General features: G+C 35.8%; 2 protein-coding genes across 6 annotated transcripts; both read right to left on the reverse strand.

Annotated features, from left to right (window-relative positions):
- Positions 1-6,688: 6,688 nt before the first annotated feature.
- Positions 6,689-17,088, reverse strand: LOC117324474 (sulfotransferase family cytosolic 1B member 1-like). Of its 2 annotated transcripts, XM_033880349.1 has the most exons (7): positions 16,901-17,088; positions 14,035-14,132; positions 13,684-13,878; positions 12,140-12,460; positions 11,190-11,293; positions 9,902-10,073; positions 6,689-8,209 (listed from the first exon to the last, which is right to left on the reverse strand). In XM_033880349.1, the coding sequence occupies exons 3-7, from the start codon at positions 13,856-13,858 to the stop codon at positions 8,091-8,093; spliced, it is 891 nt and encodes a 296-aa protein (XP_033736240.1). In that variant the 5' UTR covers positions 13,859-13,878; positions 14,035-14,132; positions 16,901-17,088; the 3' UTR covers positions 6,689-8,090. The 2 variants fall into 2 exon arrangements, with proteins under 2 accessions (XP_033736240.1, XP_033736239.1); XM_033880348.1 differs by lacking the exon at positions 14,035-14,132 and having other exon boundaries at positions 16,901-17,086.
- A 1,555-nt stretch (positions 17,089-18,643) lies between these two features.
- On the reverse strand, positions 18,644-23,017 carry LOC117324475 (sulfotransferase family cytosolic 1B member 1-like). Of its 4 annotated transcripts, none has more exons than XR_004532000.1 (6): positions 21,723-22,390; positions 20,872-21,192; positions 20,600-20,703; positions 20,151-20,322; positions 19,775-19,945; positions 18,644-19,717 (listed from the first exon to the last, which is right to left on the reverse strand). XR_004532000.1 is itself a non-coding variant. In XM_033880350.1 (6 exons), the coding sequence occupies exons 2-6, from the start codon at positions 21,895-21,897 to the stop codon at positions 19,833-19,835; spliced, it is 885 nt and encodes a 294-aa protein (XP_033736241.1). In that variant the 5' UTR covers positions 21,898-21,904; positions 23,001-23,017; the 3' UTR covers positions 18,644-19,832. The 4 variants fall into 4 exon arrangements, 3 of the variants coding, with proteins under 3 accessions (XP_033736241.1, XP_033736242.1, XP_033736243.1); XM_033880350.1 differs by adding an exon at positions 23,001-23,017 and having other exon boundaries at positions 18,644-19,945; positions 21,723-21,904; XM_033880351.1 differs by having other exon boundaries at positions 18,644-19,517; positions 19,803-19,945; positions 21,723-22,391.
- Positions 23,018-27,740: the final 4,723 nt, after the last annotated feature.

A 27,740-nucleotide genomic window follows, 5' to 3' on the forward strand; every position in this document is an offset into this window, starting at 1 on the left:
TAACGATTTATCAACATCACCATAGACATCTAAGATTTATCAACATCGCCCATAGACATCTAAGATTTATCAACATCACCACATAGACATCTAACGATTTATCAACATCGCCACATAGACATCTAACGATTTATCAACATCACCACATAGACATCTAACGATTTATCAACATCACCACATAGACATCTAACGATTTATCAACATCGCCACATAGACATCTACAGATTTATCAACATCACCACATAGACATCTAAAGATTTATCAACATCACCACATAGACATCTAACGATTTATCAACATCACCACATAGACATCTAACGATTTATCAACATCACCACATAGACATCTAAAGATTTATCAACATCACCACATAGACATCTAACGATTTATCAACATCACCACATAGACATCTAACGATTTATCAACATCACCACATAGACATCTAACGATTTATCAACATCACCACATAGACATCTAACGATTTATCAACATCACCACATAGACATCTAACGATTTATCAACATCACCACATAGACATCTAACGATTTATCAACATCACCACATAGACATCTAACGATTTATCAACATCACCACATAGACATCTAACGATTTATCAACATCACCACATAGACATCTAACGATTTATCAACATCACCACATAGACATCTAACGATTTATCAACATCACCACATAGACATCTAACGATTTATCAACATCACCACATAGACATCTAACGATTTATCAACATCACCACATAGACATCTAACGATTTATCAACATCACCACATAGACATCTAACGATTTATCAACATCACCACATAGACATCTAACGATTGATCAAAATCGCCACAAAGACATCTAATGATTTATCAACATCACCACAAAGACATCTAACGATTTATCAACATCACCACAAAGACATCTAAAGATTTATCAACATCACCACATAGACATCTAACGATTTATCAACATCGCCACATAGACATCTAACGATTTATCAACATCACCACATAGACATCTAAAGATTTATCAACATCACCACATAGACATCTAAAGATTTATCAACATCACCACATAGACATCTATCGATTTATAAACATCACCACACAGACATCTAAAGATTTATCAACATCACCACATAGACATCTATCGATTTATCAACATCGCCACATAGACATCTAACGATTTATCAACATTACCACACAGACATCTAACGATTTATCAACATCACCACATAGACATCTAACGATTTATCAACATCGCCACAAAGACATCTAGAGATTTATCAACATCACCACATAGACATCTAAAGATTCATCAACATCACCACATAGACATCTAACGATTTATCAACATTGCAACATAGACATCTATCGATTTATCAACATCGCCACATACATCTAACGATTTATCAACATCACCACATAGACATCTAACGATTTATCAACATCGCCACATAGACATCTAACGATTTATCAACATCACCACATAGACATCTAACGATTTATCAACATCACCACACATCAACATCACCACATAGACATCTAACGATTTATCAACATCACCACATAGACATCTAACGATTTATCAACATCACCACATAGACATCTAAAGATTTATCAACATCACCACATAGACATCTAAAGATTTATCAACATCACCACATAGACATCTAACGATTTATCAACATCACCACATAGACATCTAACGATTTATCAACATCGCCACATAGACATCTAACGATTTATCAACATCACCACATAGACATCTAACGATTTATCAACATCACCATAGACATCTAACGATTTATCAACATCACCACATAGACATCTAACGATTTATCAACATCACCACATAGACATCTAACGATTTATCAACATCACCACATAGACATCTAACGATTTATCAACATCACCACATAGACATCTAACGATTTATCAACATCACCACATAGACATCTAACGATTTATCAACATCGCCACATAGACATCTAACGATTTATCAACATCACCACATAGACATCTAAAGATTTATCAACATCGCACATAGACATCTAACGATTTATCAACATCACCACATAGACATCTAAAGATTTATCAACATCACCACATAGACATCTAACGATTTATCAACATCGCCACATAGACATCTAACGATTTATCAACATCACCACATAGACATCTAAAGATTTATCAACATCACCACATAGACATCTAACGATTTATCAACATCACCACATAGACATCTAACGATTTATCAACATCACCACATAGACATCTAACGATTTATCAACATCACCACATAGACATCTAACGATTTATCAACATCGCCACATAGACATCTAACGATTTATCAACATCACCATAGACATCTAAAGATTTATCAACATCGCCACATAGACATCTAACGATTTATCAACATCACCACACAGACATCTAAAGATTTATAAACATCACCCGACGACATCTAACGATTTATCAACATCACCACATAGACATCTAACGATTTATCAAAATCACCACATAGACATCTAACGATTTATCAACATCACCACATAGACATCTATCGATTTATCAACATCGCCACAAAGACATCTAAAGATTTATCAACATCACCACAAAGACATCTAACGATTTATCAACATCACCACAAAGACATCTATCGATTTATCAACATCACCACAAAGACATCTAAAGATTTATCAACATCACCACATAGACATCTAACGATTTATCAACATCACCACAAAGACATCTATCGATTTATCAACATCGCCACATAGACATCTATCGATTTATCAACATCACCACATAGACATCTAACGATTGATAAACATCACCACAAAGACATCTAACGATTTATCAACATTACCACACAGACATCTAACGATTTATCAACATCACCACATAGACATCTAACGATTTATCAACATCACCACATAGACATCTAACGATTTATCAACATCACCACATAGACATCTAACGATTTATCAACATCACCACATAGACATCTAACGATTTATCAACATCACCACATAGACATCTAACGATTTATCAACATCACCACATAGACATCTAACGATTTATCAACATCACCACATAGACATCTAACGATTTATCAACATCACCACATAGACATCTAACGATTTATCAACATCCCACATAGACATCTAACGATTTATCAACATCACCACATAGACATCTAACGATTTATCAACATCACCACATAGACATCTAACGATTTATCAACATCGCCACATAGACATCTAACGATTTATCAACATCACCACATAGACATCTAACGATTTATCAACATCGCCACATAGACATCTAACGATTTATCAACATCACCACATAGACATCTAACGATTTATCAACATCACCACATAGACATCTAACGATTTATCAACATCGCCACATAGACATCTAACGATTTATCAACATCACCACATAGACATCTAACGATTTATCAACATCGCCACATAGACATCTAACGATTTATAAACATCACCACATAGACATCTAACGATTTATCAACATCACCACATAGACATCTAACGATTTATCAACATCACCACAAAGACATCTAACGATTTATCAACATCGCCACATAGACATCTAACGATTTATCAACATCGCCACATAGACATCTAACGATTTATCAACATCACCACATAGACATCTAACGATTTATCAACATCGCCATAGACATCTATAGTCTATTCTCCTCTGCCATTAATTCATTTATTGTTTATTCCATTCAACTGATCCGCTGGTCCATTTACAGAACAGATAACAATACAAACATAGGTATATTAAGATATCATAGATACATACATTCATAAAATAATAGAGGAATACATTTAACATAAGGCTCATTGAAAACACGTTACCTTAATGCGAGCTTTAAAAGAAGGACAAGTACAATTAAATATACCGCTTAAGTCACTGGCGTTTCAGTTAAAAGAAATTGCTGCCGATTTATTGTACTACATCTTCTAAGATTGATCCTGCTAGGCGTACAATCAATTTCGATAAACCTGAGCCTCTCTGTTTTGTACCCCTTTCATGTCTCCAACTGTGTTGTCATCGAAATAGGATACTCAGGGTTTTCCCCCATGAACTATTAGAGTCTAAGCGTAGAGTCAAACCAAGATCTTTATTCGACTAGACTAAATATTAGTGATGGTTATTATCGACCATTTCTATTCAATTTAAAAACAATTAATTAATGATTTGACATTGATTGTGATTGACGAGGGTTACAACAGGACTTTCTTTACAAGAAATGACATTTGTTTTAGTTCGAAACACCATAATTAAATCGTACCACTTATAAATTGTAAATTTTAATTTCAAATTTACTTTGTCATTTTTTTCTATACATTTAGGTGTTCGCTAGCAAATTATCTTAAATGTACTCGATGTTTTAAATGCTATGACAGATTTGACTGTAATGATTGTACTGCATTTGTAATGGTTCTACATTTCTTTGCGCGTCAGGAACTTGATTTCATTACCTGACTCTGGCAGAGGAATGTGACCAAAACATGTATGGCAAATAATGGGGAAGGGGGTGTGATCGGACCAAAACATATATGGTAAATAATGGGGAAGGGGGTGTGATCGGACCAAAACATGTATGGTAAATAATGGAGAAGGAGGTGTGATCGGACCAAAACATGTATGGTATATAATTGGGAAGGGGTGTGATCGGACCAAAACATGTATGGTATATAATGGGGAAGGGTGTGTGATCGGACCACCTGGAAGCGATAGGTTGTACATCAAATATCTGTTGCCTCAAGAAATTTACAGAATGGCAGAAGGGAGACAACCGCAAGATGTTTGGCAGTGAAACCTCAGGTTAAGCCTATGTAAAAATCAAATATATTAATTTTATTAAAATCATTCATGCAGATTTATTGATAAACTATCACACATAAATTTCGTGGAAAACATATCAGAAAGTCCCCGTACGTGTGTATTAACACATCGACCATTCAACAAATAGAGGCGTATGGCAAATCATCAGAAACTGCATTTGATGGCGTTTTTCAGAGTTTTTAAATATGTAGGATAAACATGCTCAGTGTTTGGAGTTCGTTTTTATATGATAGGTATAGTATAATTATATCAACATTATAATGTATAAAACACTTTTGTTGTCACCATGTCAGTTAAGTCAGTCAAAAGTTAATGTTGTTTAACATCTACATCATGGCATAGTTACTTTACTTTTACTTTACTTTAAACATATTTTATTTCAATTAAGGAAAAGGGATTAGGCACAAGTTATTGCAACTTACTAAGGCCTTCTCCCATTACACATATAAACACATGTATATTACATATAGAAATAGGCATAAAGTTTGAATGACTATGAAAATTTAATACAAACACAATAGTTCACAAGAACTTTATACATATTTTAAAATCTGTTGCTGGATTTTATGAATAAATGCATAAGTCTAAAAATACGACAATTTAGATCTACGGAAAATTGAGTATTACCATACAATAGAAGTTTTAAACTAGGTTCTGTTCCAAAGGCATTTATATGTTGTAGCATAATACGTCTTTCCTGAGCATAAAGGCGACATTCAAATAAAAAGTGAAAGGCATTCTCACATGGATATCCACATGAGCAAGCTGGATCATCAACAAGATTTACACGATACAAATCGTACTTAAGTGGACTACACTGGTGTCTTAGTCTGGTGTGCATAATATTGAATTTTCTTTCACCCAAACCGAAATAGATAGGTGGGGATGGTTGCACGTTTAAAGCCAAAGAATTTACAAATAAAGGTAAAGAAGGTAATGATCGTCCGGATAAATCTAATGAATTCCAACTACGAATAGTAGATGGTATAAAAGAACTATTTGTAAGAGAAAGCCGAAATGGAGGAACTCTGTAATTATTATTATTTCTAAGAGGATATCGGCATAGTTTGGTTCCATGGCAGTAAGTCTTCGACACTATACATACAAAAGTACTCATTAATATATAGCTGTGATAAAACATTTATCATGGGTTTTTAAATCGTAACTTTGAATTTGTTTTGACCGGCGTTAAACGAGGTCGAACCAATTTCCATTGTTACAACATTAGTATCGGGTAGGGCCTTTAACCCTTTGTGGGGTAAACAATTAATGGTGGAGTGTCATCAAGTAGAATTCCCTCAAGTTTTAAAAGTTTATTGGCTTTTAGCCCTATATATCCACATGTACCATGAGTAGGGATATTGTCTCTTTTAATTAATCAAAGCTTTGTCTAACTCCTCTCAATTTCACAGCTGAGTTTGACGTTATATAAGGGGGCCGCGGTGGCCGAGTGGTTAAGGTGTCCCGACACTTTAACACTAGCCCTCCACCTCTGGGTTGCGAGTTCGAAACCTACGTGGGGCAGTTGCCAGGTACTGACCGTAGGCAGGTGGTTTTTCTCCGGGTACTCCGGCTTCCTCCACCTCCAAAACCTGGCACGTCCTTAAATGACCCTGGCTGTTAATAGGACGTTAAACAAAAACAAACCAAACAAACCAAACGTTACATAAGTGGTCGGCCATTAATATTCAGTTATGTCCTCTGCCTTCTTTCGCCATGTTGTAGGATACCTTTCAGGGATCTAATTTTGGTTTGGTTCTTATGAAGAAGGAAAGATAAAACACAAAAAAATAACGCATGAATAGTTTTTGTTAACGAAGTATATCTATTAGAAAGATAACAGAGTTATCGCCCCTACACTTCATTTCACATCTGGTTCATATTAAAACAGTGATTGGTGTCATGCTTTACCATTTTATACAATGATCCATTTAAAATTTAAAATTTAAATTGAATCTAGAAAATACTTGAATACATACATTGTACTATATATTTGACAAACATTCTTATTAATTAAAATGATTGAGCTAATTCGTTTAAATTTTACAGAATTTTCGTTAAAATACTTATCGGCTATTGGAAGGGTATTTTGATGCATTATTTTCGTGTCGACAAAATCAAATGCTTTGATCACAGAGGATTTTAACGATATCTGATACATGTAGGTGAAAATTGATTAAATGTAATCTGCGTAAATTAAATATATGACGTGTGTGTGTCTGATAACGACAAACGTAGATCATATAAACACTTCCTTAAAACAAACAAACATCCTGATTAGCTGAAATAGTGCCATTCGATTGACAACAAATAATCATATTGACAGACCGCTCAAAAATACAATCTGGTAAAGACCTGGTTGATTGTGATTATCAAAAAAAAAAAATCTTGGCAATATCCAAGAAAATTATTATTATTATTATTTATCATTCAGTAGAACTCAAATTGATTATATACTGTATTTTGTAATTTGATTTTAAAGCCAAACAGACATTTTATTTTCAATTATCGCACGCTGCTATAAACCCGGATACATATATTAATACATCCACGTACTGTATCAACCGAGATCAAACATCTATACAATATTATATCATATGACAGGTAGACAACATATGTTAATACATCAACGTACTGTATCAACCGAGATCAAACATCTATACAATTATATTATATTATATGACAGGTAGACAACATCAATTCTTTAACAATACATGTATTTATAGTAACATATCAAATGTATGGGTGTACTGTTACATAATATACGTCTTCAATACATTAAATAGAAGTAATACTTTATATAAGTATACTTTACCCTATCGGTAAATGTAAAAGGCATACTTAGTATATGTTCAGAATTAACCTGTTTTGACGTCAAACCGGAGTGCAATTATGTTGCCGTGATTTTGGTCCATAACAACCAAAATAATATCAATAATATTAAGGTAGAACAGATATGACTGATTTTCGCTTGAATAAATTAACTTCTGCTCAGCGAAATTATTATGTCGCTCTAGGAGGTAAATCACCAATGCAAGGAGCTGTTCCTATTTAAGGGTAATCATTTGTTCAATAGGGGACATGCTTTGTACACCTATATTTAAGGGTAATCATTTGTTCAATAGGGGACATGCTTTATACACTTATATCAACATCATGGTGGTCTTTAGGCTATGTTGAAATATAAAAGGTTTTTTTCACGGTTTACTTTCGTAAGGTAAATCTGGGTTTCACCTTAGAGTCTTTCATTTTCTCCTGGTAAACAATATCAAATTGTTCACTCTGTGCCACCGTGAACCAGTTCTTCCAATCGCCAACCTCACCTGGAAGAGAAATCATCATATGTCTATGAAAATATATGTCACACGAGAACAACATTAACACATGTCTTATAAAATCTTATATCATTGAAATTGAATTTAAAAGTTTAGATAAAGTCCAGGATCGATATGTACTGATTTCAAGTATTACGCATTTTGTGAGGTAGATCGAGGTACGTTGATACAGTATACCATTACCGAAATGTAAAACATTCGACAATGATTTAACATTGTTAGAGTATAACATTACAGAAATGTAAAACATACGACAATAATTTACATTGTTAGAGTATAACATTACAGAAATGTAAAACATACGACAATGACTACATTGATACAGTATACCATTACAGAAATGTAAAACATACGACAATGATTTTACATTATTACAGTATACCATTACAGAAATGTAAAACATACGACAATGATTTAACATTGTTACAGTATACCATTACAGAAATGTAAAACATACGACAATGACTTTACATTGTTAGAGTATACCATTACAGAAATGTTAAACATACGACAATAATTTTACATTGTTACTGTATACCATTACAGAAATGTAAAACATACGACAATGACTACATTGATACAGTATACCATTACAGAAATGTAAAACATACGACAATGATTTTACATTGTTACTGTATACCATTACAGAAATGTAAAACATACGACAATAATTTTACATTGTTACAGTATACCATTACAGAAATGTAAAACATACGACAATGATTTAACATTGTTAGAGTATAACATTACAGAAATGTAAAACATTCGACAATGATTTTACATTGTTAGAGTATAACATTACAGAAATGTAAAACATACGACAATGACTTTACATTGTTACTGTATACCATTACAGAAATGTAAAACATACGACAATGACTACATTGTTACTGTATACCATTACAGAAATGTAAAACATACAATAATTTTACATTGTTACAGTATACCATTACAGAAATGTAAAACATACGACAATGACTTTATATTGTTACAGTATAACATTACAGAAATGTAAAACATACGATAATGATTTTACATTGTTACTGTATACCATTACAGAAATGTAAAACATACGATAATGATTTAACATTGTTACAGTATACCATTACAGAAATGTAAACATACGATAATGATTTAACATTGTTAGAGTATAACATTACAGAAATGTTAAACATACGATAATGATCTAACATTGTTAGAGTATAACATTACAGAAATGTAAAACATACGACAAAGGTTTTCTAACTTCCGTCTGTATTCACACTCTCTTGACCCTACATCACGAGAAGGACGAAAATGCTGTACGATCTATTTCTAATTATTCTACCGTATATTCTTTTGTTTATTTAGTTGAACGTTCTGTTAACAATCAGGGTCATTTAGGGACGTGCCAGGTTTTGCAGGTAGAGGAAAGCCGGAGTACCCGGAGAAAAAACACCGGCCTACGGTCAGTACCTGGGAAACTGCCCCACGTAGGTTTCGAATTCTCAACCCAGAGGTGGAGGGCTAGGCTAACTGTTGGCATATCTTAACCACTCGGCCAGCGCGGCCCCTTACCGTAGAAACATGTAGTACTAAATTCATATATTAATGTACATAGATCAACAAAAAGGTGTAGGAAGGTGATCCGGTAGATTATATCTATCTGTGCGTGGTGATGAGACCACGTGGGTATCTCACCTTTTCGATACATTCCTGGTTCATCCCCCTTCCATCCATCGGCCTGTTCCAGAGCGTTCTTCTCCTTCTTCATTCGGTCAAAATGGCAGAGATCGTTGACTTCCTGAAGAAAAGTTTGGTCACAATCTACCCCGAGGAATTTAGCGATCCGGGTCACCTCTCGAAGGGAGTCCTATAATCATTAAACATAATATAAAGGTCGGGCTGTTGTACAATTGGATGTATATATCAATCAGAAGATTTCTGATATTTTATCGTGCTTTGGAAAATCTTCTTAAGCCCCTCTAACATCAGACCTCGTTCCATAGTGACCTGAAGTATTAGTCGCCAGTTATATATTCCAGATTTTTATGGTATGGGTAATGTTGGAACTGCTTCAATTCAAACGTACTATGATACATATTTTAGCATTATGTAACAATTTTTAGCGTATCGGATGAACGTAAAAAGTCAAATTGTTTTCCAATAACAGGATCAGATTACTTAAGGTAACATAAAATGAGCCGAAATGTAACGTGTATTCAAATGGTTTTAATATTGCAACGTTCATCAAACACGTTAAGACTGTATGTCCTCAATTTAAAGAGGCTTGTCCGCAGAGAGATCAGAAAAATTGGCTAATAGAAAAAGATTTTTTACACATAACAGATTGTTGGAATTGTTGAGTTTTTCATTTTATTTTCCTTATAAAACGCTGAAAAGTGATATTAAAACCTCATTTTTTAATATTATTTATTTAATCGCAACCCGCAATAAGTCCTCGCTATAAAGTGGAGTCTAATTTGATTGACACATCAAAGAAACAAGCACGTGCACAGTGCCGCACAGTGCCGCACAGTGATATCTTCAAAGGCAGCGGCGATTTACAAAGAAGATTTGCCGTTATATTCCATACATTTCCCTCTCAGGTTGAGTTTTAAAACGTCTTTTAAATACATATTCTGTAATTGTTTTCAAGAAATAAAGTCGGAAAGCCTCTTATTTTGTCACATAGAAACGTGTACTGAAGTTTATTTAGTGATCGGAGATGCGCCGTTTACCGGTCCGTCTGCGGGTAAGCCTCTTTAAAAGAAATCTAGTTGTCAACCTCGTTCACACAATCATAAATCTACATGTTAGTAGACAGCTCCCTCGGTTAGTTAGTTTGATTCGATTTTCGATGTTAGAGTGATAAATGGGAAATAACAATTTCTCTTATAGAAACATTGACGTGATAGTGGAACAAACTGGCTGTGACTTGATTAGCATGCTTATCTGATGCACATGTTACTCAGAAGCGGCAGGTTACCTCTTTCATGTCCTCGAATGTCGTCACAAATATCGGGTAATCTTGGTTGTCAGTCATGAATTTTTCCCACTTTAATGTGTAGTCGAACCAAGTCCCGTAGTCGACTGTAAAATCAAGCATCATTATTCAGGTTTTCTTTCCAAAGATATCGTCTCCACCAAAGTAAATCGTCTCTAAAATGACGACTCCCGTTCATTCTCATTTTCTGTGAGATTTTATGCAAGGCTAAACTAATTTGTTAAATATGATGTGAGCTTTAACCTATACGAAATGCAAAGTCAAAAGAAAAAAACATTGATAAAAGCCAACCTTTTAGTTAATCTTTCCATACCACCATACTGACAACTAATTATTCACTTTAGATATTATACTTAGACGTTTCATTCATTCATGAAAATGCCAGCCCAATTACCACAACAAATTAAAGGAAGAATTCAAAAAAGAATGGTAAGCATATGAAAGCATAGCAGTTTGTTATATACTGAAATTATTTAAACAAGTACAATGTATCATTCTGAAACAGTTAATTACAAAACGGAAACTTGTTTCTCTTTGTTCATTGACCGATGGTATTTGGAGACATATGTCGTAAATAATCTTTATCCAGCTGTAAAGACTGCGTATACATTTGCTCTGATAAGTTTAAAATTCAAATTTGCTCTGATAAGTTCAAAACTTCTATTTGCTCTGATAAGCCTGAAACTTCCATTTGCTCTTATAAGCCTGAAACTTCCATTTGCTCTGATAAGCCTAATACTTACATTTGCTCTGATAAGCCTGAAACTTACATTTGCTCTGATAAGCCCAAAACTTCCATTTGCTCTGATAAGCCTAAAACTTCCATTTGCTCTGATAAGCCTAAAACTTCCATTTGCTCTGATAAGCCTAATACTTACATTTGCTCTGATAAGCCTGAAACTTACATTTGCTCTGATAAGCCTAAAACTTACGATCGCCTTTGATGTATCTTTGAACGTAGTCTTCCCATGTTCCCGAGAATTCATATTCACGTATCTTACTGTGATGATTGAAAAATGACACAGCTACGTCTTTTGGATTGCGCAGGGCATAAATGATCTTGCATTTCCTTTCGGCGAAGTCTTTTGGCAAGTACTCAAAATACACATGGGTGTTGAGGACACGTGGGGATGGGATGTTGTCGTGTGTTTCTTTGGCCATAATTTCCATCATAGCAGTTTCCTTGACGGTTTTGATCCTTTCAGCTTTCTTCCTTACCATCATACTAACTATTTCCCACAGCCAGTGTGTTCCTTGGGAAAAAAAGAAGGAAAACCTTCAAGAAATGCATGCATTTATCACATAATCAGCTTGTTGTTCCGTGAATTCGGCTATATGACTTTTTTTTCATATGTCACGTCCCACTAGTGCAATATATACTTTAAGGCGTTTTTCCTTGTGCCTATCAGAAATAAATCATGACGTCTTAATATTGACATTGCCATTGTTATGTCATTATGTGAAAATAACTCATGAAATGCGTGCCTCAATTTGATTTTGTCCATTTCATTTTAATTTCAAAACCTGCCAAAATGTCAGTTTCTAGATTTATGCAATAAAAAGTGCCTTTGATTTGTTTCTTTTCATACGATATTTTATAAACCAAAAGCTAGAAAAGCAAAATCTTTTAAAACATGTTTTATGAATCTTCATATGAAACCAAAATTCGTTTAAAATCCGACATATATGGTTGGGTAATACATATCAGCACAACCACACGACATACTTTTAAACTGCTAATATTGATAGCCCATTAGTTTCCAATAGAGGATTTGACAGCGTTTTCTCATCACTCAAAAAAACTAGCCTTCACAGTAAAACCTATGTCAAAGTCAAAGGAGACAACTCAGAAAAAGATGACAACACAGACAAAGATGACAACTCAGAAAAAAATGACAACACAGAGAATGGTGACAACTCAGAAAAAGATGACAACACAGACAAAGGAGACAACACAGAAAAAAATGACAACACAGACAAAAAGACACAATACAGACAAAAGAGACAATACAGAAAAAGTAGACAACACAAAAAATGGACACAATAAAGACAAAAGAGACAACAGAAAAAGGAGACAACACGGAAAAAGGAAACGACACAGTTAAAGGATATAACAGAGAAAAGGGAGATAATTCAGAAAAAAAAGGCAACATAACAAGTCTCAGTAATGTTGTCAATGAAAATATTTCGAAACAGCAACACATAAAATGAACAAACAGCTCTTTTTGCCGTATTCACATGTTTGCCATATTCTAGAGGGTGCAGCGCGGGCGGAAGTGGACGTTATCCCTGGTGTAGCGGGATTGTCCTGGGTCAGTCATCTTACATTATACAGGAGGTAATCATGAAGATGATACAATCCTACAGCAGGTGAGACTGCCCTAACCAACAGGGTTAGACCCTGATGAAGTTAAAGGCACGCACAATTTATGAAGCTCGAATGATATGTATTTCGATTGACAGTTCATGGACATACCTGATTTGGGATATGTACAAATCATGACGTCATCATCTCTTGCCTTCCAATCAGGCATGGACCGCAGCTCTTCCTCGTGGTTCTTGAGTTGTAAGAATGTCGGGAGGTAGTAACCATCCAGATCGAGAACGGTAAGAGTGGCCCCGCTATTGTCTGGTAACTTTTTAATGGACATCGTGGCTGGTCTTCAGATTGCTTAATAAAACAAATATGCATTATAGGCTAAACTATCTCGTCGTGACAATACGGTATGAACTTAAGTCAAATATGCGTGTCAGTTAGAATAAGTATTTTGACAATTGACATGATCGTGTATTAATTACAAGAAAAATATATATAACCTTCCCTTACCTCGATGGTATCACAAAAAGGTCAAACACCAGGGGTGATATTTTGGTTGTCCAAGCTGAGATGTAAAGCAGCGAGAGTTTAGAATGGGTAGATGTGAGCTGTAAGGTAATGTGAATTTAAGATGTATAGACGTGAAATGTAAAAAACAACGAGAGTTTAGAATGGGTAGATGTGAGATGTAAGGAAACGAGAGTTTCGGATGAGTAGATGTGATGGGTAGATGTGAGATGTAAGGAAACGAGAGTTTCGGATGAGTAGATGTGATGGGTAGATGTGAGATGTAAGGAAGGTGGAGTTTAGGATGGGTAGATGTGATGGGTAGATGTGATGGGTAGATGTGAGATGTAAGAAAACGAGAGTTTCGGATGAGTAGATGTGATGCGTAGATGTGAGATGTAAGGAAACGAGAGTTTCGGATGGGTAGAGGTGAGATGTAATAAACGGGAGTTTAGGATGTGTAGATTACTCCATTTACAAATTTCATTTAATATCACTCCAGTGTGGTTTGATATCAAACTTTATATCAATTAGTTTATAGTCAAACTAAAATATTTCCCGACAGAGCTAAGTAATGATATAGTTCTGTATTGAACACACGTATAGCGTTGATATTATCACGTGATTTATTTGGAAACGAGGCAGTCATGTAAAGAAAAACACACGATACATACGGACACACAGTGCGTAAACACCTGCTTCTTGACATCGAATTTGGTTAAAGTTGACGCTGATGTTATTTGATAACTCAAAATCTATTCAGAATTATGGAAATGAGACATTTATTTCCAGCACTGTACCAAATTATACGTATAAACAACATGTAAAGCTAACCATACGTTCACGGTTTTCCTCGTCTGTCAGTACACACAATATGTAACGGCAACACTGCAGAATGTGTGCATCGTCCAGATAGTTGCTATAATTCTGGGGATTTCTTTTACCCATTCGGCCATCTTTTGTTTTGTAACTGACGCTGTTATAACCCTTTTCAACCCCAAACGATTCACAGGCGGCCATTGTGTACAGGCGTGAAGTGTGTGGTGCGCATGCGATATGATACATGATGCAAAACAGTTACATACATCCGGGCTGTTGATCAACAGCGAGATATACACCTTTTATAATTATCAATTCACATCTTCATGTACATATTTCATCGAAATCCAATTGTCACAGTCCACAAGATGATACACTTGACATAAATATGGAATAATACAGTACGAAAAAAAAAGTTTAACCATGATGTCGCTTTAATACTTATATTAACATTTTCATCCCCTATCGAACGACTGAAAAATAACAACTAGGAATTGAATGAAAATGAAAGAAAAGAAGAGCCTCTGGAATGTTTAATAAGCGGAGCTGCACGAAGCGCTTGCTCCCTTTTCCACAATAAACTTTCCACGCGCTTTCTCATGGAACGGAGAGTAAGAGAAAAAAAAACAGCTAGCCTAAAAGTATTTGGATCATGAATTAGTTCAAACTTTGTCTTCGTTTTCACTCTACCTGTGTATATTTTGCTGTAAAAACACACTTGGAATAATTATTGTTATCATAAATGACAATGTTTGTTTATTATGTCATACTGCTGAGACATGTCTCGTCGTGTCCTGTAGTGAACTTCCTCCTCTATCAGGAGAACCTCTGAAGGATCCTTCCTACAGAGTAAAAACAAATGTCGGCTGCGATCGCCATAGGAACATATGTCATGCTAATGCATTATATTTCTGATTAACTGTTTGTAGGGATACGAATCGTCTAGTTTGATTACTGTGTCTTCATTATTTCAGACGATATCAGCCTGTTGAAACGTTAAATTTTAAAATAAGTTTATTCGATTCTGTAAAAAGATATAAATGTCAATTTAACGCAGAAAAAAGAAAGCAACGTCGGTTTTTATAACTTCTCGTTCAAACGAGAGTCAAGTGTGACCTGCGCCGTATGCTTATATATATCTCACGAATCAGAATCCTGAAACCCGAAACGGAACAAACAAGGTTTATAAAGTGACATGGCAGAGGAAATATAACATAACATGTTAGCCTGTTGTTACCTGTTGACGTAATTGAATTGTCGATGTGACGTCATTGTATTGTTGCCAGCAATTACTATCTGTCATATCCTAGGGTTGACAGAGAAGCACACCCTAGGGGATTACACAGATAAACGGGAGATAAATATGTAAATTAACTCAAAGATTTGGAATATTCACTATAGTCCGGATCTTTGTGTATGCTATTTAAACATATATTTTCCTCAATAAGGCCCAATTCATGTATGGTATTCATGTACACTGACATACGAGTGACATATTGTGTGCGATGTATTTAATCTGTATGTGTCGGGTCACTTCTGCAAACGTTGCACGATACAAACTTTGGGTATTAGTTTACACATACAGCATGGCTAGAGTAAGTTTAGATCAGTTTTAATCACATTGCCGTCACAATGTTTACGTTATGTAGGTGTACTGGAATTAAAATTCGTACTTTACACTGACCCGTGTATATCACTAAAAGTTTTAAACAGCTATGGACCTTGGTAAGTCTATGTCGTGGTCGTATTCTGGGACGCTCCTAGGCATACTGGTGAGTGAACATGTATGTCTGTACTTGTCATTGAGAGCTGGAGAAACTCTACAGGTGCCCGATAGATAAAGCCGGCCTTGTAACCGAGACATACGTATATATATATTTCGCCTTGCGATATATATACCTGTTGCATTAAGGAGTATTTAAAGCGTTGTCATTATAGTGTATAAATTAATTAAACTAAATATTAATAAAGTAACATTTACCATACTTGTATTGTAAATACACCCAATGTTGGCACTCTACTGACATACACTGTACTTTGAGTAACTTACCAAACTGGTACTCTGCTGCGTGTCCTGTATCTGAACCAAACGCAAGTCGAGGCCGTGTATGGAGGCCCCCGACGGGGTAATTTGTACAAATTTCTATCGGAGGAAGAAATCACGTTTTTTGCATCCACAATTCTGAGATAAGAAATACGAGCAGTTAAGGGGCTAAATATTGTTAAAAAAAAAACTATGGAAAAAGGGGATATAAAACGTTATATTTTCTAAGAGTATGTTACAAAAGTAACAATCTAATTAAAATCTAGGTGGTCATTCTCACTACATTACATGAACATCTAACAACAGCCCATATGGGGTCACGTTTTGATGACCTTTGAGATATGTGTATGTCACTTTCAGGGCGAATTGTCTTTTTGTCGATGAAATTAAAGCAAACCATTTCGTCATAGCATGCATCTGAAGCATACAATTTCGGTACAGCATGTATATAGCTATATGCTTTGTAGGATGAAATGACTTGAAATAAATTGACAGATTATGCAACCTATACACTCTGCTCATGCTAATTCGGACATATAAATTCACTTCCAAGATTCTGGAAGTAGTCATTTGATTGGCTAATCGAAAAGGTCACCCTGACGTGACCCCTTATGGGATGTTGTTAGATGTTCATGTAACGTAGTGAGAATGAATATCTTGAGTTTAATTAGATTGCAAAAGTAACACATTCTGTTAATTACAAAAATTAAAAGTCAGTGCAACCAACCATTTATGATAGATATCTGAATAATAAAAGGCAATAGTTACTAGGGTTTTTAATATAAATATATTTATGATAAATAAACAGCTAAATGCTGTTCAGAACCACTGATCAATTTTTTTCAGAATATACAATCATCAACAGCTTAATACATTGCTAATAGCCAACAGTGTTTAAAATTAATTAATGAAGTAATTAATGTTAATTACTATCAAATCACAATTATAGATTATATAAGTACCAAACTAGCTAAATTATGCAAAAAAGTTATGAATTGTCAATAGTCACATTGTAAGTTAAGTTAAGAACCACCAACCGTTGAAATGCGATTACAGTGTGCAATGAAACGTCAACAGTTACACATTAAGTATAAAGTACAGAACCACTAACAGCTAAACAAAGATAAACTAGAACATCAACATATACCTCTGTAGTATCAGAATATCCAGTAGAATTTGTTTAGGGATTTCAATGTGTCCAATACTCGGTCCTGCGGCGATCAATTTTATATTGAATGTACCACTTTTTGTTCGATGTCGTTTATAAAATGCAAATACTTACTGCGCTCATCAAGAAATGTGTGGCGTTATTTACCGGGCTACAGAAATACAATATGAACAATTGATTATTTCTACTGGTAACTGGGAGCTTATGTAGTGTGGGTTTTTTTTTTTTTTTTTTTGTATTTCATAGCGAAATTGGTTAGAGTGTGAGTTATTGGTGATGGAATTACAAAGATGCTAATGTTCAGGTTTGGCAGGTTAAGAGAGAAGAATCAGTTTCAATTTGGAAAAAAACATATAACATGTGAACGGGATGGTTCATGTGGAGAAGGGTATCTATAGATAAATAGCGCTAACAAGGTAGATGAAAAAGTAAAACACGAAATCGTTTATACAGCGTGTTTTCGGTGAAATAAAATTTTGGTTAAAGCATAAATCATTCTAACGGGCATTTAGTACAAATCTGTTACCGTATTGATATCCAATATACCAGGAGGCCCGCACAAGAACTGACTACAATACCCATGTCATTTCATAAGTAGATTTATTACGAAATCATTGGTGAGCAGCGGCGGAACACATGCTACTATGTATCTCTAAACTACGTTACCACGTGACGTATAGGTAATGACGTCACATTACCACCAACATCTTTGGAACTCGAGTTCGAATGTGTTGCACAAACAGGTATATTATAATGGAACGCAATTGAATACTGAGTAAGTTCCAAGGAAGGCGGTCATCTCTATAAAATATACGCCTCAAACATAAATCCCATTATATCCCCTTTTTACAACTTACGCATGAGCAACATTGACATACATAATTTATACGATTTCATCGCAATTGAATATTCGCCTGTTCGGTTCTGCTGATACGGCGCGTCCATTACGAGTACAGCATGCCTCATTTCCAACAGTAGAACCGTTGACCAGTGTTGAAACTGTCAGCAACTTCGCACTTCTGGCCTGCTAAGCAGGCGTCCTCAACCAGATGACGTAGTGATATCCATTGAGTGACATACATGTACAATGTACGTGTAACGAGGCCAGGTGACCTACCACGTGTCATACAATATTGGACGTTGTGTCGGGTACGCGGATGGCCAGTTGATCTGCAATTTGTACTATGATATTGGACGATGTGTCAGGCATGCGGATGGCCAGTTGATCTGCAATTTGTCATACGATATTGGACGATGTGTCAGGCACGCGGATGGCCAGTTGATCTGCAATTTGCCATATGATATAGGACGATGTGTCAGGCACGCGGATGGCCAGTTGATCTGCAATTTGCCATATGATATTGGACGATGTGTCAGGCACGCGGATGGCCAGTTGATCTGCAATTTGTCATATGATATTGGACGATGTGTCAGGCACGCGGATGGCCATTTGATCTGCTATTTGTCATATGGTATTGGACGATGTATCAGGCACGCGGATGGCCATTTGATCTGCTATTTGTCATATGGTATTGGACGATGTGTCAGGCACGCGGATGGCCATTTGATCTGCTATTTGTCATATGGTATTGGACGATGTATCAGGCACGCGGATGGCCATTTGATCTGCTATTTGTCATATGGTATTGGACGATGTGTCAGGCACGCGGATGGCCAGTTGATCTGCAATTTGTCATACGGTATTGGACGATGTATCAGGTACGCGGATGGCCAGTTGATCTGCAATTTGTCAAACGAAAGGTTTATCGTCTAAAGGGAAAACCGCAAATTCGTTTTTGAGTTTTGCATTCGTTCAAAGTAAACTGTATCGAAAAGATCATTTTGTCCAACAATAAACCAGTTTTTCCAATCGCCAACTTCTCCTGCAAATAACAAAGCATTTCTTTAAAATTGGACTCCCGGATCATAACATCCATGAGCATACAAAGGGTATTAGCTTCTACATAAGTACATTTGTATGTATTACGATCACTTCGCTACATTAACTTCGGCCATTGGTTGTTTTACATATTAATGAAATACTAAGATTGGATCTTCCTTTGTGAAAACTATTGTCCGATTGCCTACCTCTTCGATACATATCGGGTTTGCCCCCTCTCCAATCGTCTGCATCCTCCAACGGCTCCTTGTCCGACTTCATTGTGTTGAAATCGCATAGTTGGGCAATGCTCTGTATAAAGACGTCATCATATGGGACCTCCAAAAACGTCGCTATCCGCTCAATCTCCAGTACAGGATTCTAATGCCACAAAAAAGACATGAAACAATTCAATCACATTTGGCTTACATTAATAGTGTATTTAAGCTAATTTGTAATGGTATTGTGTGTGCGAGAGTTATGGAAGGGGAGTCAAATAAACGTACTATACATGTACAGTGTATAAGACTGGTCAGTAGCCGGTGACCAGTACGTGTTCAGAAAGGAGAGCGGGCCGTCATCTTATCACAATCTTAGATAAATATTCTCTAATTTACGATACCGTGTTAAATTGTACTGTACTGTTCATTTTACCCACCGATTTCATATCTTCGTAGTAAATAACAAGGATAGGATAGTCTGGAATTTGAAGGATGAAATTCTCCCAGCTGAGGGTAAAGTCGAACCAGCTGCCACAGTCCACTGAAAGAAAGTAACATAATATATTGAACAGGGTAAGGTATACATTATGTGTACCACGTTCTATTATGGTTTTACAATGTTTTTAAACTACAGGACATCGACCGTTTTTTCGCATTTAAAGATTTCAGGAGACTGTTTCAATTAGTTTGTATATTTTATAAATGTTACCATCTCCTCGGAGAAATCTGGGCAGATAATGTTCCCATGATCCCGTGAATTCGTAATCCAGAAGGTTGACGTGGTGATTATAAAAGGAAACGGACACATCCTTTGGGTTCCGGATCATGTACAGTATTTTACATCTCCGATCGAGCATGTCCTTAGGCACCTGTCCGTACTGGACATGCGTGTTGACAACTCGTGGAGACGGAAGGTTGTCAAACCGGGACTGTTGTATAAGTTCTAACATGGCCGACTCTTTCACGCCAGGGATTCTCTCAGCCTTATTCCTCGTCAACATTGACGTCACCTCCCATAGCCAATGTGTTCCTAGGATAAAACACACGTTCTCATTGGAAATCAAACTAATAAACTTTATCTTTTTTACAGCATTTGAGCAAAAGTGATATAACTTTAACTCATATCATTGCTCCAATGACAACTACAAGTATTTAATGAGAGTCAAACAAATCCCATCCTACATTTCAATACTATATCTGCAATAAAGTAATATAGTTCAAACATTAGAATTTCGGATTCAACGATTTGTATTCATCGCATTTCATTTGTATACGTAAAAAGATATGTTGAAACTTTTAACTATAGTCAATGTAAAAACAGGTAGCCGTACGTAAGTTACGTTATATCCGAATGCAGAATTTATATTTTGTATACAGTAGTATTTTTACCGTGTAAAACTGCCCGGGGTTTCATGTTTTGTTTATTGGTGAAGTGGTGATATTGTAAAAATCAAATAAAGCATACAGTTTTAAGTCAGCTATCTGATAATGAGTTCTCATTTTCAAATCAAATCCAGGACATTTCCACCTTATGAAAAACTCATCATTTTAAAATCTCACCGGATTTAGGATAGGCGCAAATAAGTACATCATCGTCACGTGCTTGCCACGTGGGTATTGACCTGATTTCGTTTTCGTGATCGGGTACGGAGCTATTCCCGGCCCTGTAGGTTCCATCTACCTCTAGTAGTGTCAGTGTGTTCCCACTTTCGTCAGGCACCCGTACAACCGGCATGGCGCCCCTATATATAAAACGGGGTGTATATATGTTAGTGATATATACTTAACGATGTGAGGTCAACACAGTAATCGATTTTAAGGTACTCCAGTGTTCTGCCGAGGAAGATTTGTGGAATAACCAAACGGTTTGTTATCAATGATGAACCCCTCCGCTAATGCTTTGATGTAGTATATTTGCTAAGGGGTAGTTACAGAAATATTGAAAACAGAAATTTCAATATATTATTATTCGAATTAGTTAAAATGACCTAGTTTATAATTGGTACATAATTAAAATCTACAGAATTCAGAGAGCTGATCTAAAATATTTTTGTTTTGTGAAGACAAATTTAATATCATTGTATTAGTGTTTATCTATGTCGTGCCAGGCTTGTTTTTGTTCAAATAATAAATAAAGTGTTTTACTGATAAGTTCCATCATAAAAACGGTCCTTTATATGCATGTGAAACATGTAGACTGTCTGATTTGAGCTTTTTCGCATCGTTTTTTTTTTTTTTTTTAATTGACACGACATAGATTAATACTAATACAATGCTATTAATGTAACTGTTTCACAAAAATAAAAACAATAGATAAGCTCTCAGACTTCTCTAGTTGTTCATTACACAGCAAGAAGTCGTGTTTAACCAGACATAGACCTGTACGTGTGTGGCCCGTGTAGACTTAGTCCAGGCGTGTCTTGACACAAACGACCCGGTTTCAATACAAACGTTTTTTGCCGATTACTGATCAACATAAGACCTACGTTAATGCCGTTATGGAATTAAATGTCTTGATTATATCCACAAATGGTAATTATTGATGAAGTCAATCCATCGGATAAATCGAATATTTTGCTTGGTCCCGTCGACTTCGACTTATCCGAGTTTTACTGTATATTGTACTAAACAGGTCTACGGTGCGTGGTCATCAATCACATTGCCCTGTATGTGTTCATCTGCATGTAAATACCTATCACTTATATATCTGTGATGTTTATCAAATCTGACGAAGTATGTAGATATTGACATTAATTTTAGTCGCGATAACAACCGATATAACAATACTACATCCATAAACCAGTCAACATCTATACAGGTATACAGACGAATACGTACACACTTACCTGTCGGCTGTGTTCTCAATACTGAACCCTAGGCTAACACAACACGGGAATTAGGCCACAAAATCAATACAGACGGCGGGGCTATACAATAAACAGCGTATACCCAGATTTAAACCAGATATTTAAACCAACGAACATTTAAAATATCGAGATATGCATAATCAGACTTGCGTAATGGGAATATTATACAATGATCTTTAATATTCGTGATTCCGCTGTTTATAAAAAGTTAACTAGAAATATCGAATGCGTTCTACAAAATGGATAACATTGAAAAATTAATACTATTTGGTTACTGCACGTGAGTTTTGTCTTATCATCATAAATGGGAAGAATCATCGTTTACATGTATGCACATAGCATGGGGATGTACGAAACTTTAGAAAGTGTTAAATTTTTGTATATACAAACAGCTGGAATGCTTTTATGTTCATAAAAAGTATTAATGTCACCAATTGATATTGCGACAACATTAGCATATACTATTTTTCCTCCGACATTATCGACGTATTTACTGAAATGATTGGTCAAGCTATCGTCAAACATTGTAACTCCCTACTGAACATAAACTAATAGAACATGTCTGGGGATCGTTTGGATAATAAAGTTTTTGGTCCGATAAATCATCAGTAACAAATAAAAGATCAATGCTACCCCAATCCCGACAGAATGATCGACGCCTAAGAAATAACACTTTTGCCTGGACCTAGAATAAGATTATTTTGCCGAAAGTGTTGTTTAACAATTCTCTTAAAGCATTACCGGAAGAAACGTTTGGGGATCACTCCAATCGACTTCACTTAACCTACTGTTGTAACGAGGGAAACACTTAACCTACTGTTGTAACGAGGGAAACACTTAACCTACTGTTGTAACGAGGGAAACATTTGACACTTAACCTACTGTTGTAACGAGGGAAACATTTGACACTTAACCTACTGTTGTAACGTGGGATACACTTGACACTTTTGCCTGCTGTTGTAACGAGGGAAACATTTAACACTTAACCTGCTGTTGTAACGAGGGAAACATTTGACACTTAACCTGCTATTGTAACGTGGGATACACTTGACACTTTTGCCTGCTGTTGTAACGAGGGAAACATTTGACACTTAACCTACTGTTGTAACGTGGGATACACTTGACACTTTTGCCTGCTGTTGTAACGAGGGAAACATTTGACACTTTACCTGCTGTTGTAACGAGGGAAACATTTGACACTTAACCTACTGTTGTAACGAGGGAAACACTTAACCTACTGTTGTAACGTGGAAACACTTAACCTACTATTGTAACGTGGAAACACTTAACCTACTGTTGTAACGAGGGAAACATTTGACACTTAACCTGCTATTGTAACGTGGAAACACTTAACCTACTGTTGTAACGTGGAAACACTTAACCTACTATTGTAACGAGGGAAACATTTGACACTTAACCTACTGTTGTAACGTGGAAACACTTAACCTACTGTTGTAACGAGGGAAACATTTGACACTTAACCTGCTATTGTAACGTGGAAACACTTAACCTACTGTTGTAACGTGGAAACACTTAACCTACTATTGTAACGAGGGAAACATTTGACACTTTACCTGCTGTTGTAACGAGGGAAACATTTGACACTTAACCTACTGTTGTAACGTGGAAACACTTAACCTACTGTTGTAACGAGGGAAACACTTAACCTACTATTGTAACGTGGAAACACTTAAACTACTATTGTAACGTGGAAACACTTAACCTGCTGTTGTAACGAGGGAAACACTTAACCTAATGTTGTAACGAGGGAAATACTTAACCTACTGTTGGTACGAGGGAAACACTTAACCTACTGTTGTAACGAGGGAAACATTTGACACTTTTGCCTGCTGTTGTAACGAGGGAAACATTTGACACTTAACCTGCTATTGTAACGTGGAAACACTTAACCTACTGTTGTAACGAGGGAAACACTTAACCTAATGTTGTAACGAGGGAAACATTTGACACTTAACCTACTATTGTAACGAGGGAAACATTTGACACTTAACCTGCTGTTGTAACGTGGAAACACTTAACCTACTGTTGTAACGAGGGAAACATTTGATACGTTTGCCTGTTTACGTATAAAAACGTAAAATCAGAGTTATCTTACAGACTGCCTCTAGCGTGTTTTATGTATTACAGAGAACACACAACAATGTACCATAATTATTCATGATCGATTCCTGTGTTATTGGCCACTCACAGCTGAACGTACACAACTCAAATTCTGACTACATGTTGATTAAACACTGTGAATTAGAGGACACTCATCAGATTGTGATTTAGAGGACTTTCCTAAGATTGTGATTTAGAGGACTCTCATAAGATTATGATTTAGAGGACTTTCAAAAGATTGTGATTTGGAGGACTCTCATAAGATTGTGATTTAGAGGACTCTCATAAGATTGTGATTTAGAGGACTCTCATAAGATTGTGATTTAGAGGACTCTCATAAGATTGTGATTTAGAGGACTCTCATAAGATTGTGATTTAGAGGACTCTTATAAGATTGTGATTTAGAGGACTCTCATAAGATTGTGATTTAGAGGACTCTCATAAGATCGTGATTTAGAGGACTCTCATAAGATTGTGATTTAGAGGACTCTCATAAGATCGTGATTTAGAGGACTCTCATAAGATTGTGATTTAGAGGACTCTCATAAGATTGTGATTTAGAGGACTCTCATAAGATTGTGATTTAGAGGACTCTCATAAGATTGTGATTTAGAGGACTCTCATAAGATCGTGATTTAGAGGACTCTTATAAGATTGTGATTAAGAGAACTCTCATTAGACTGTGATTTAGAGGACTCTCATCAGATTGTGATTTAGAGGACTCTCATCAGATTGTGATTTAGAGGACTCTCATAAGATTATCTTTTCGAATTCAGTTTGCGTGCCTCTTTCATACATTTGTATATATTATATATTATATAGCGGGTTTGTACATCCACTGTTGTTGCCCTTCAGTCTTTCAACGGACGAGTATTGGTATAAACCGCTGTGTTTTTCCCTATTGACATACATATCACTTATATATATCACGTAAGGTGACTAAGCCAGATCGGCTGACCTTATCGCTGACCACAGGAGCCAGGAAGACTTTGATGTATAAAATAATAGGTAGTCTGTAATATTAATGTTCTATAAATAGCTCGGAAGAATAAATGTCGGTGACGGCCATCAATCACTGACATCTCATGGCCACAGTACAATGTATATCCGAAAGACAACGAAATCCTAACTGATCGATATTCCAATATAAAAACAACAATAAGCAACGAAAAGCGAAATAGTACGGACACGGACTTACACTTCCGGTTGAAGATCTGCATGCAATATACTGTACATTTCAAGCGCATATGCGCTTTCGATTGATCATTGCATTTTTTTCAACCTGCCAAATCGTTTTTATTGGTAATAAATTGCAAATGACTGTCAACGAAGAAGATAATTACCTGTAAGCAAGGTATTGCCTTCAAGAAAAACCCGAAGTTTCGATAGACATTGTCCGGGTCAGCGTCATTCTAGGTCAATCGTGTCACTTGTTTTGACGACTCATTGAACCGAGGAAACAATAATGTGGGGATGACTCAGAACGGTTATCAATAGTACTACTCTTCTGTCACATACATTACCGGACACGACTGACTTTTTTAGAGTCCAAAGTAAATCAGGATTAAACAGTATATCACTATATCCGTGCATTTCATCCACGATACAGCAGCATTCATAAGATAAAAAACGAAACCGATGTATCGACCAGGAGACGAATCCGGAATAAACTGTGTGGTTTTTTTTGTTTTTTTTTATTGTATTAATTTTGTTAAAATGGATATAGGTAAAACATGAGAAATTCACCAAAAACCTCATCACAAAACACCGATACCGGATATCTATATGATATTTGGTGTACTTTGTACACGATGTCTGTATGATTGAGAAAATCGGATTATTAATAACGTTTCTGTAACATCCTTCACGAAACTAGATATTAGCTAGACTGTCTTAGATTTCATTTAAGAATTACAAAAGAATGTCGATCTTTTATTTTACCCTGTCAAACACGGATTAGATAATCATTAAGTCCACGACAATTAAGTATCCCTGTCAGTACAAGCAATACAATTACATATCGCACATTTGGGTGGACTATACGATCTCACAAATGTACGCTCGATGGATTTATTTAGATATCTCTGAGGATAAAAACTGATTTTTTTATAGACATAATCAAAACTAATATTCATTTTTTTCAAGTGACAATAACAAACTTTTAGTCAAATTATTATATCGCATCTAAATCGTATCGGGTCCTACTTCCCCTTACAACATTCATGTTTCTCTCAGGCTCTGTTTTAACTGTTAACAAAAACACAACACAATGTAATGTGTTATATTTATATGGGAGTTTATATCCAGTGCATGTCCCAGAAGACAAGTGAGTCGATTATTGGACTTTCTCGCCCTATTTTAATACATTTAATTGCCGACTTTATAATCCGGTAATCAATTGCGTTCCCTCTATGACACTTTGAGGCGTTTAGAGAGGTGCGTTATGTAGCATGAGTAAGGAAACCCGAATGACACTCATCTGGCATATCATCACAGTTCACGTCTCAACTTAACTAATTCAGCCAATCGGCTGTTGTTTCTCCATTAGAACAAAGTCCATTAAGAAGTTTAAATGAATCATTGAGGGGAT

The sequence above is a fragment of the Pecten maximus genome, chromosome 3, assembly GCF_902652985.1.
Source record: "Pecten maximus chromosome 3, xPecMax1.1, whole genome shotgun sequence".
NCBI lineage: Eukaryota > Metazoa > Mollusca > Bivalvia > Pectinida > Pectinidae > Pecten > Pecten maximus.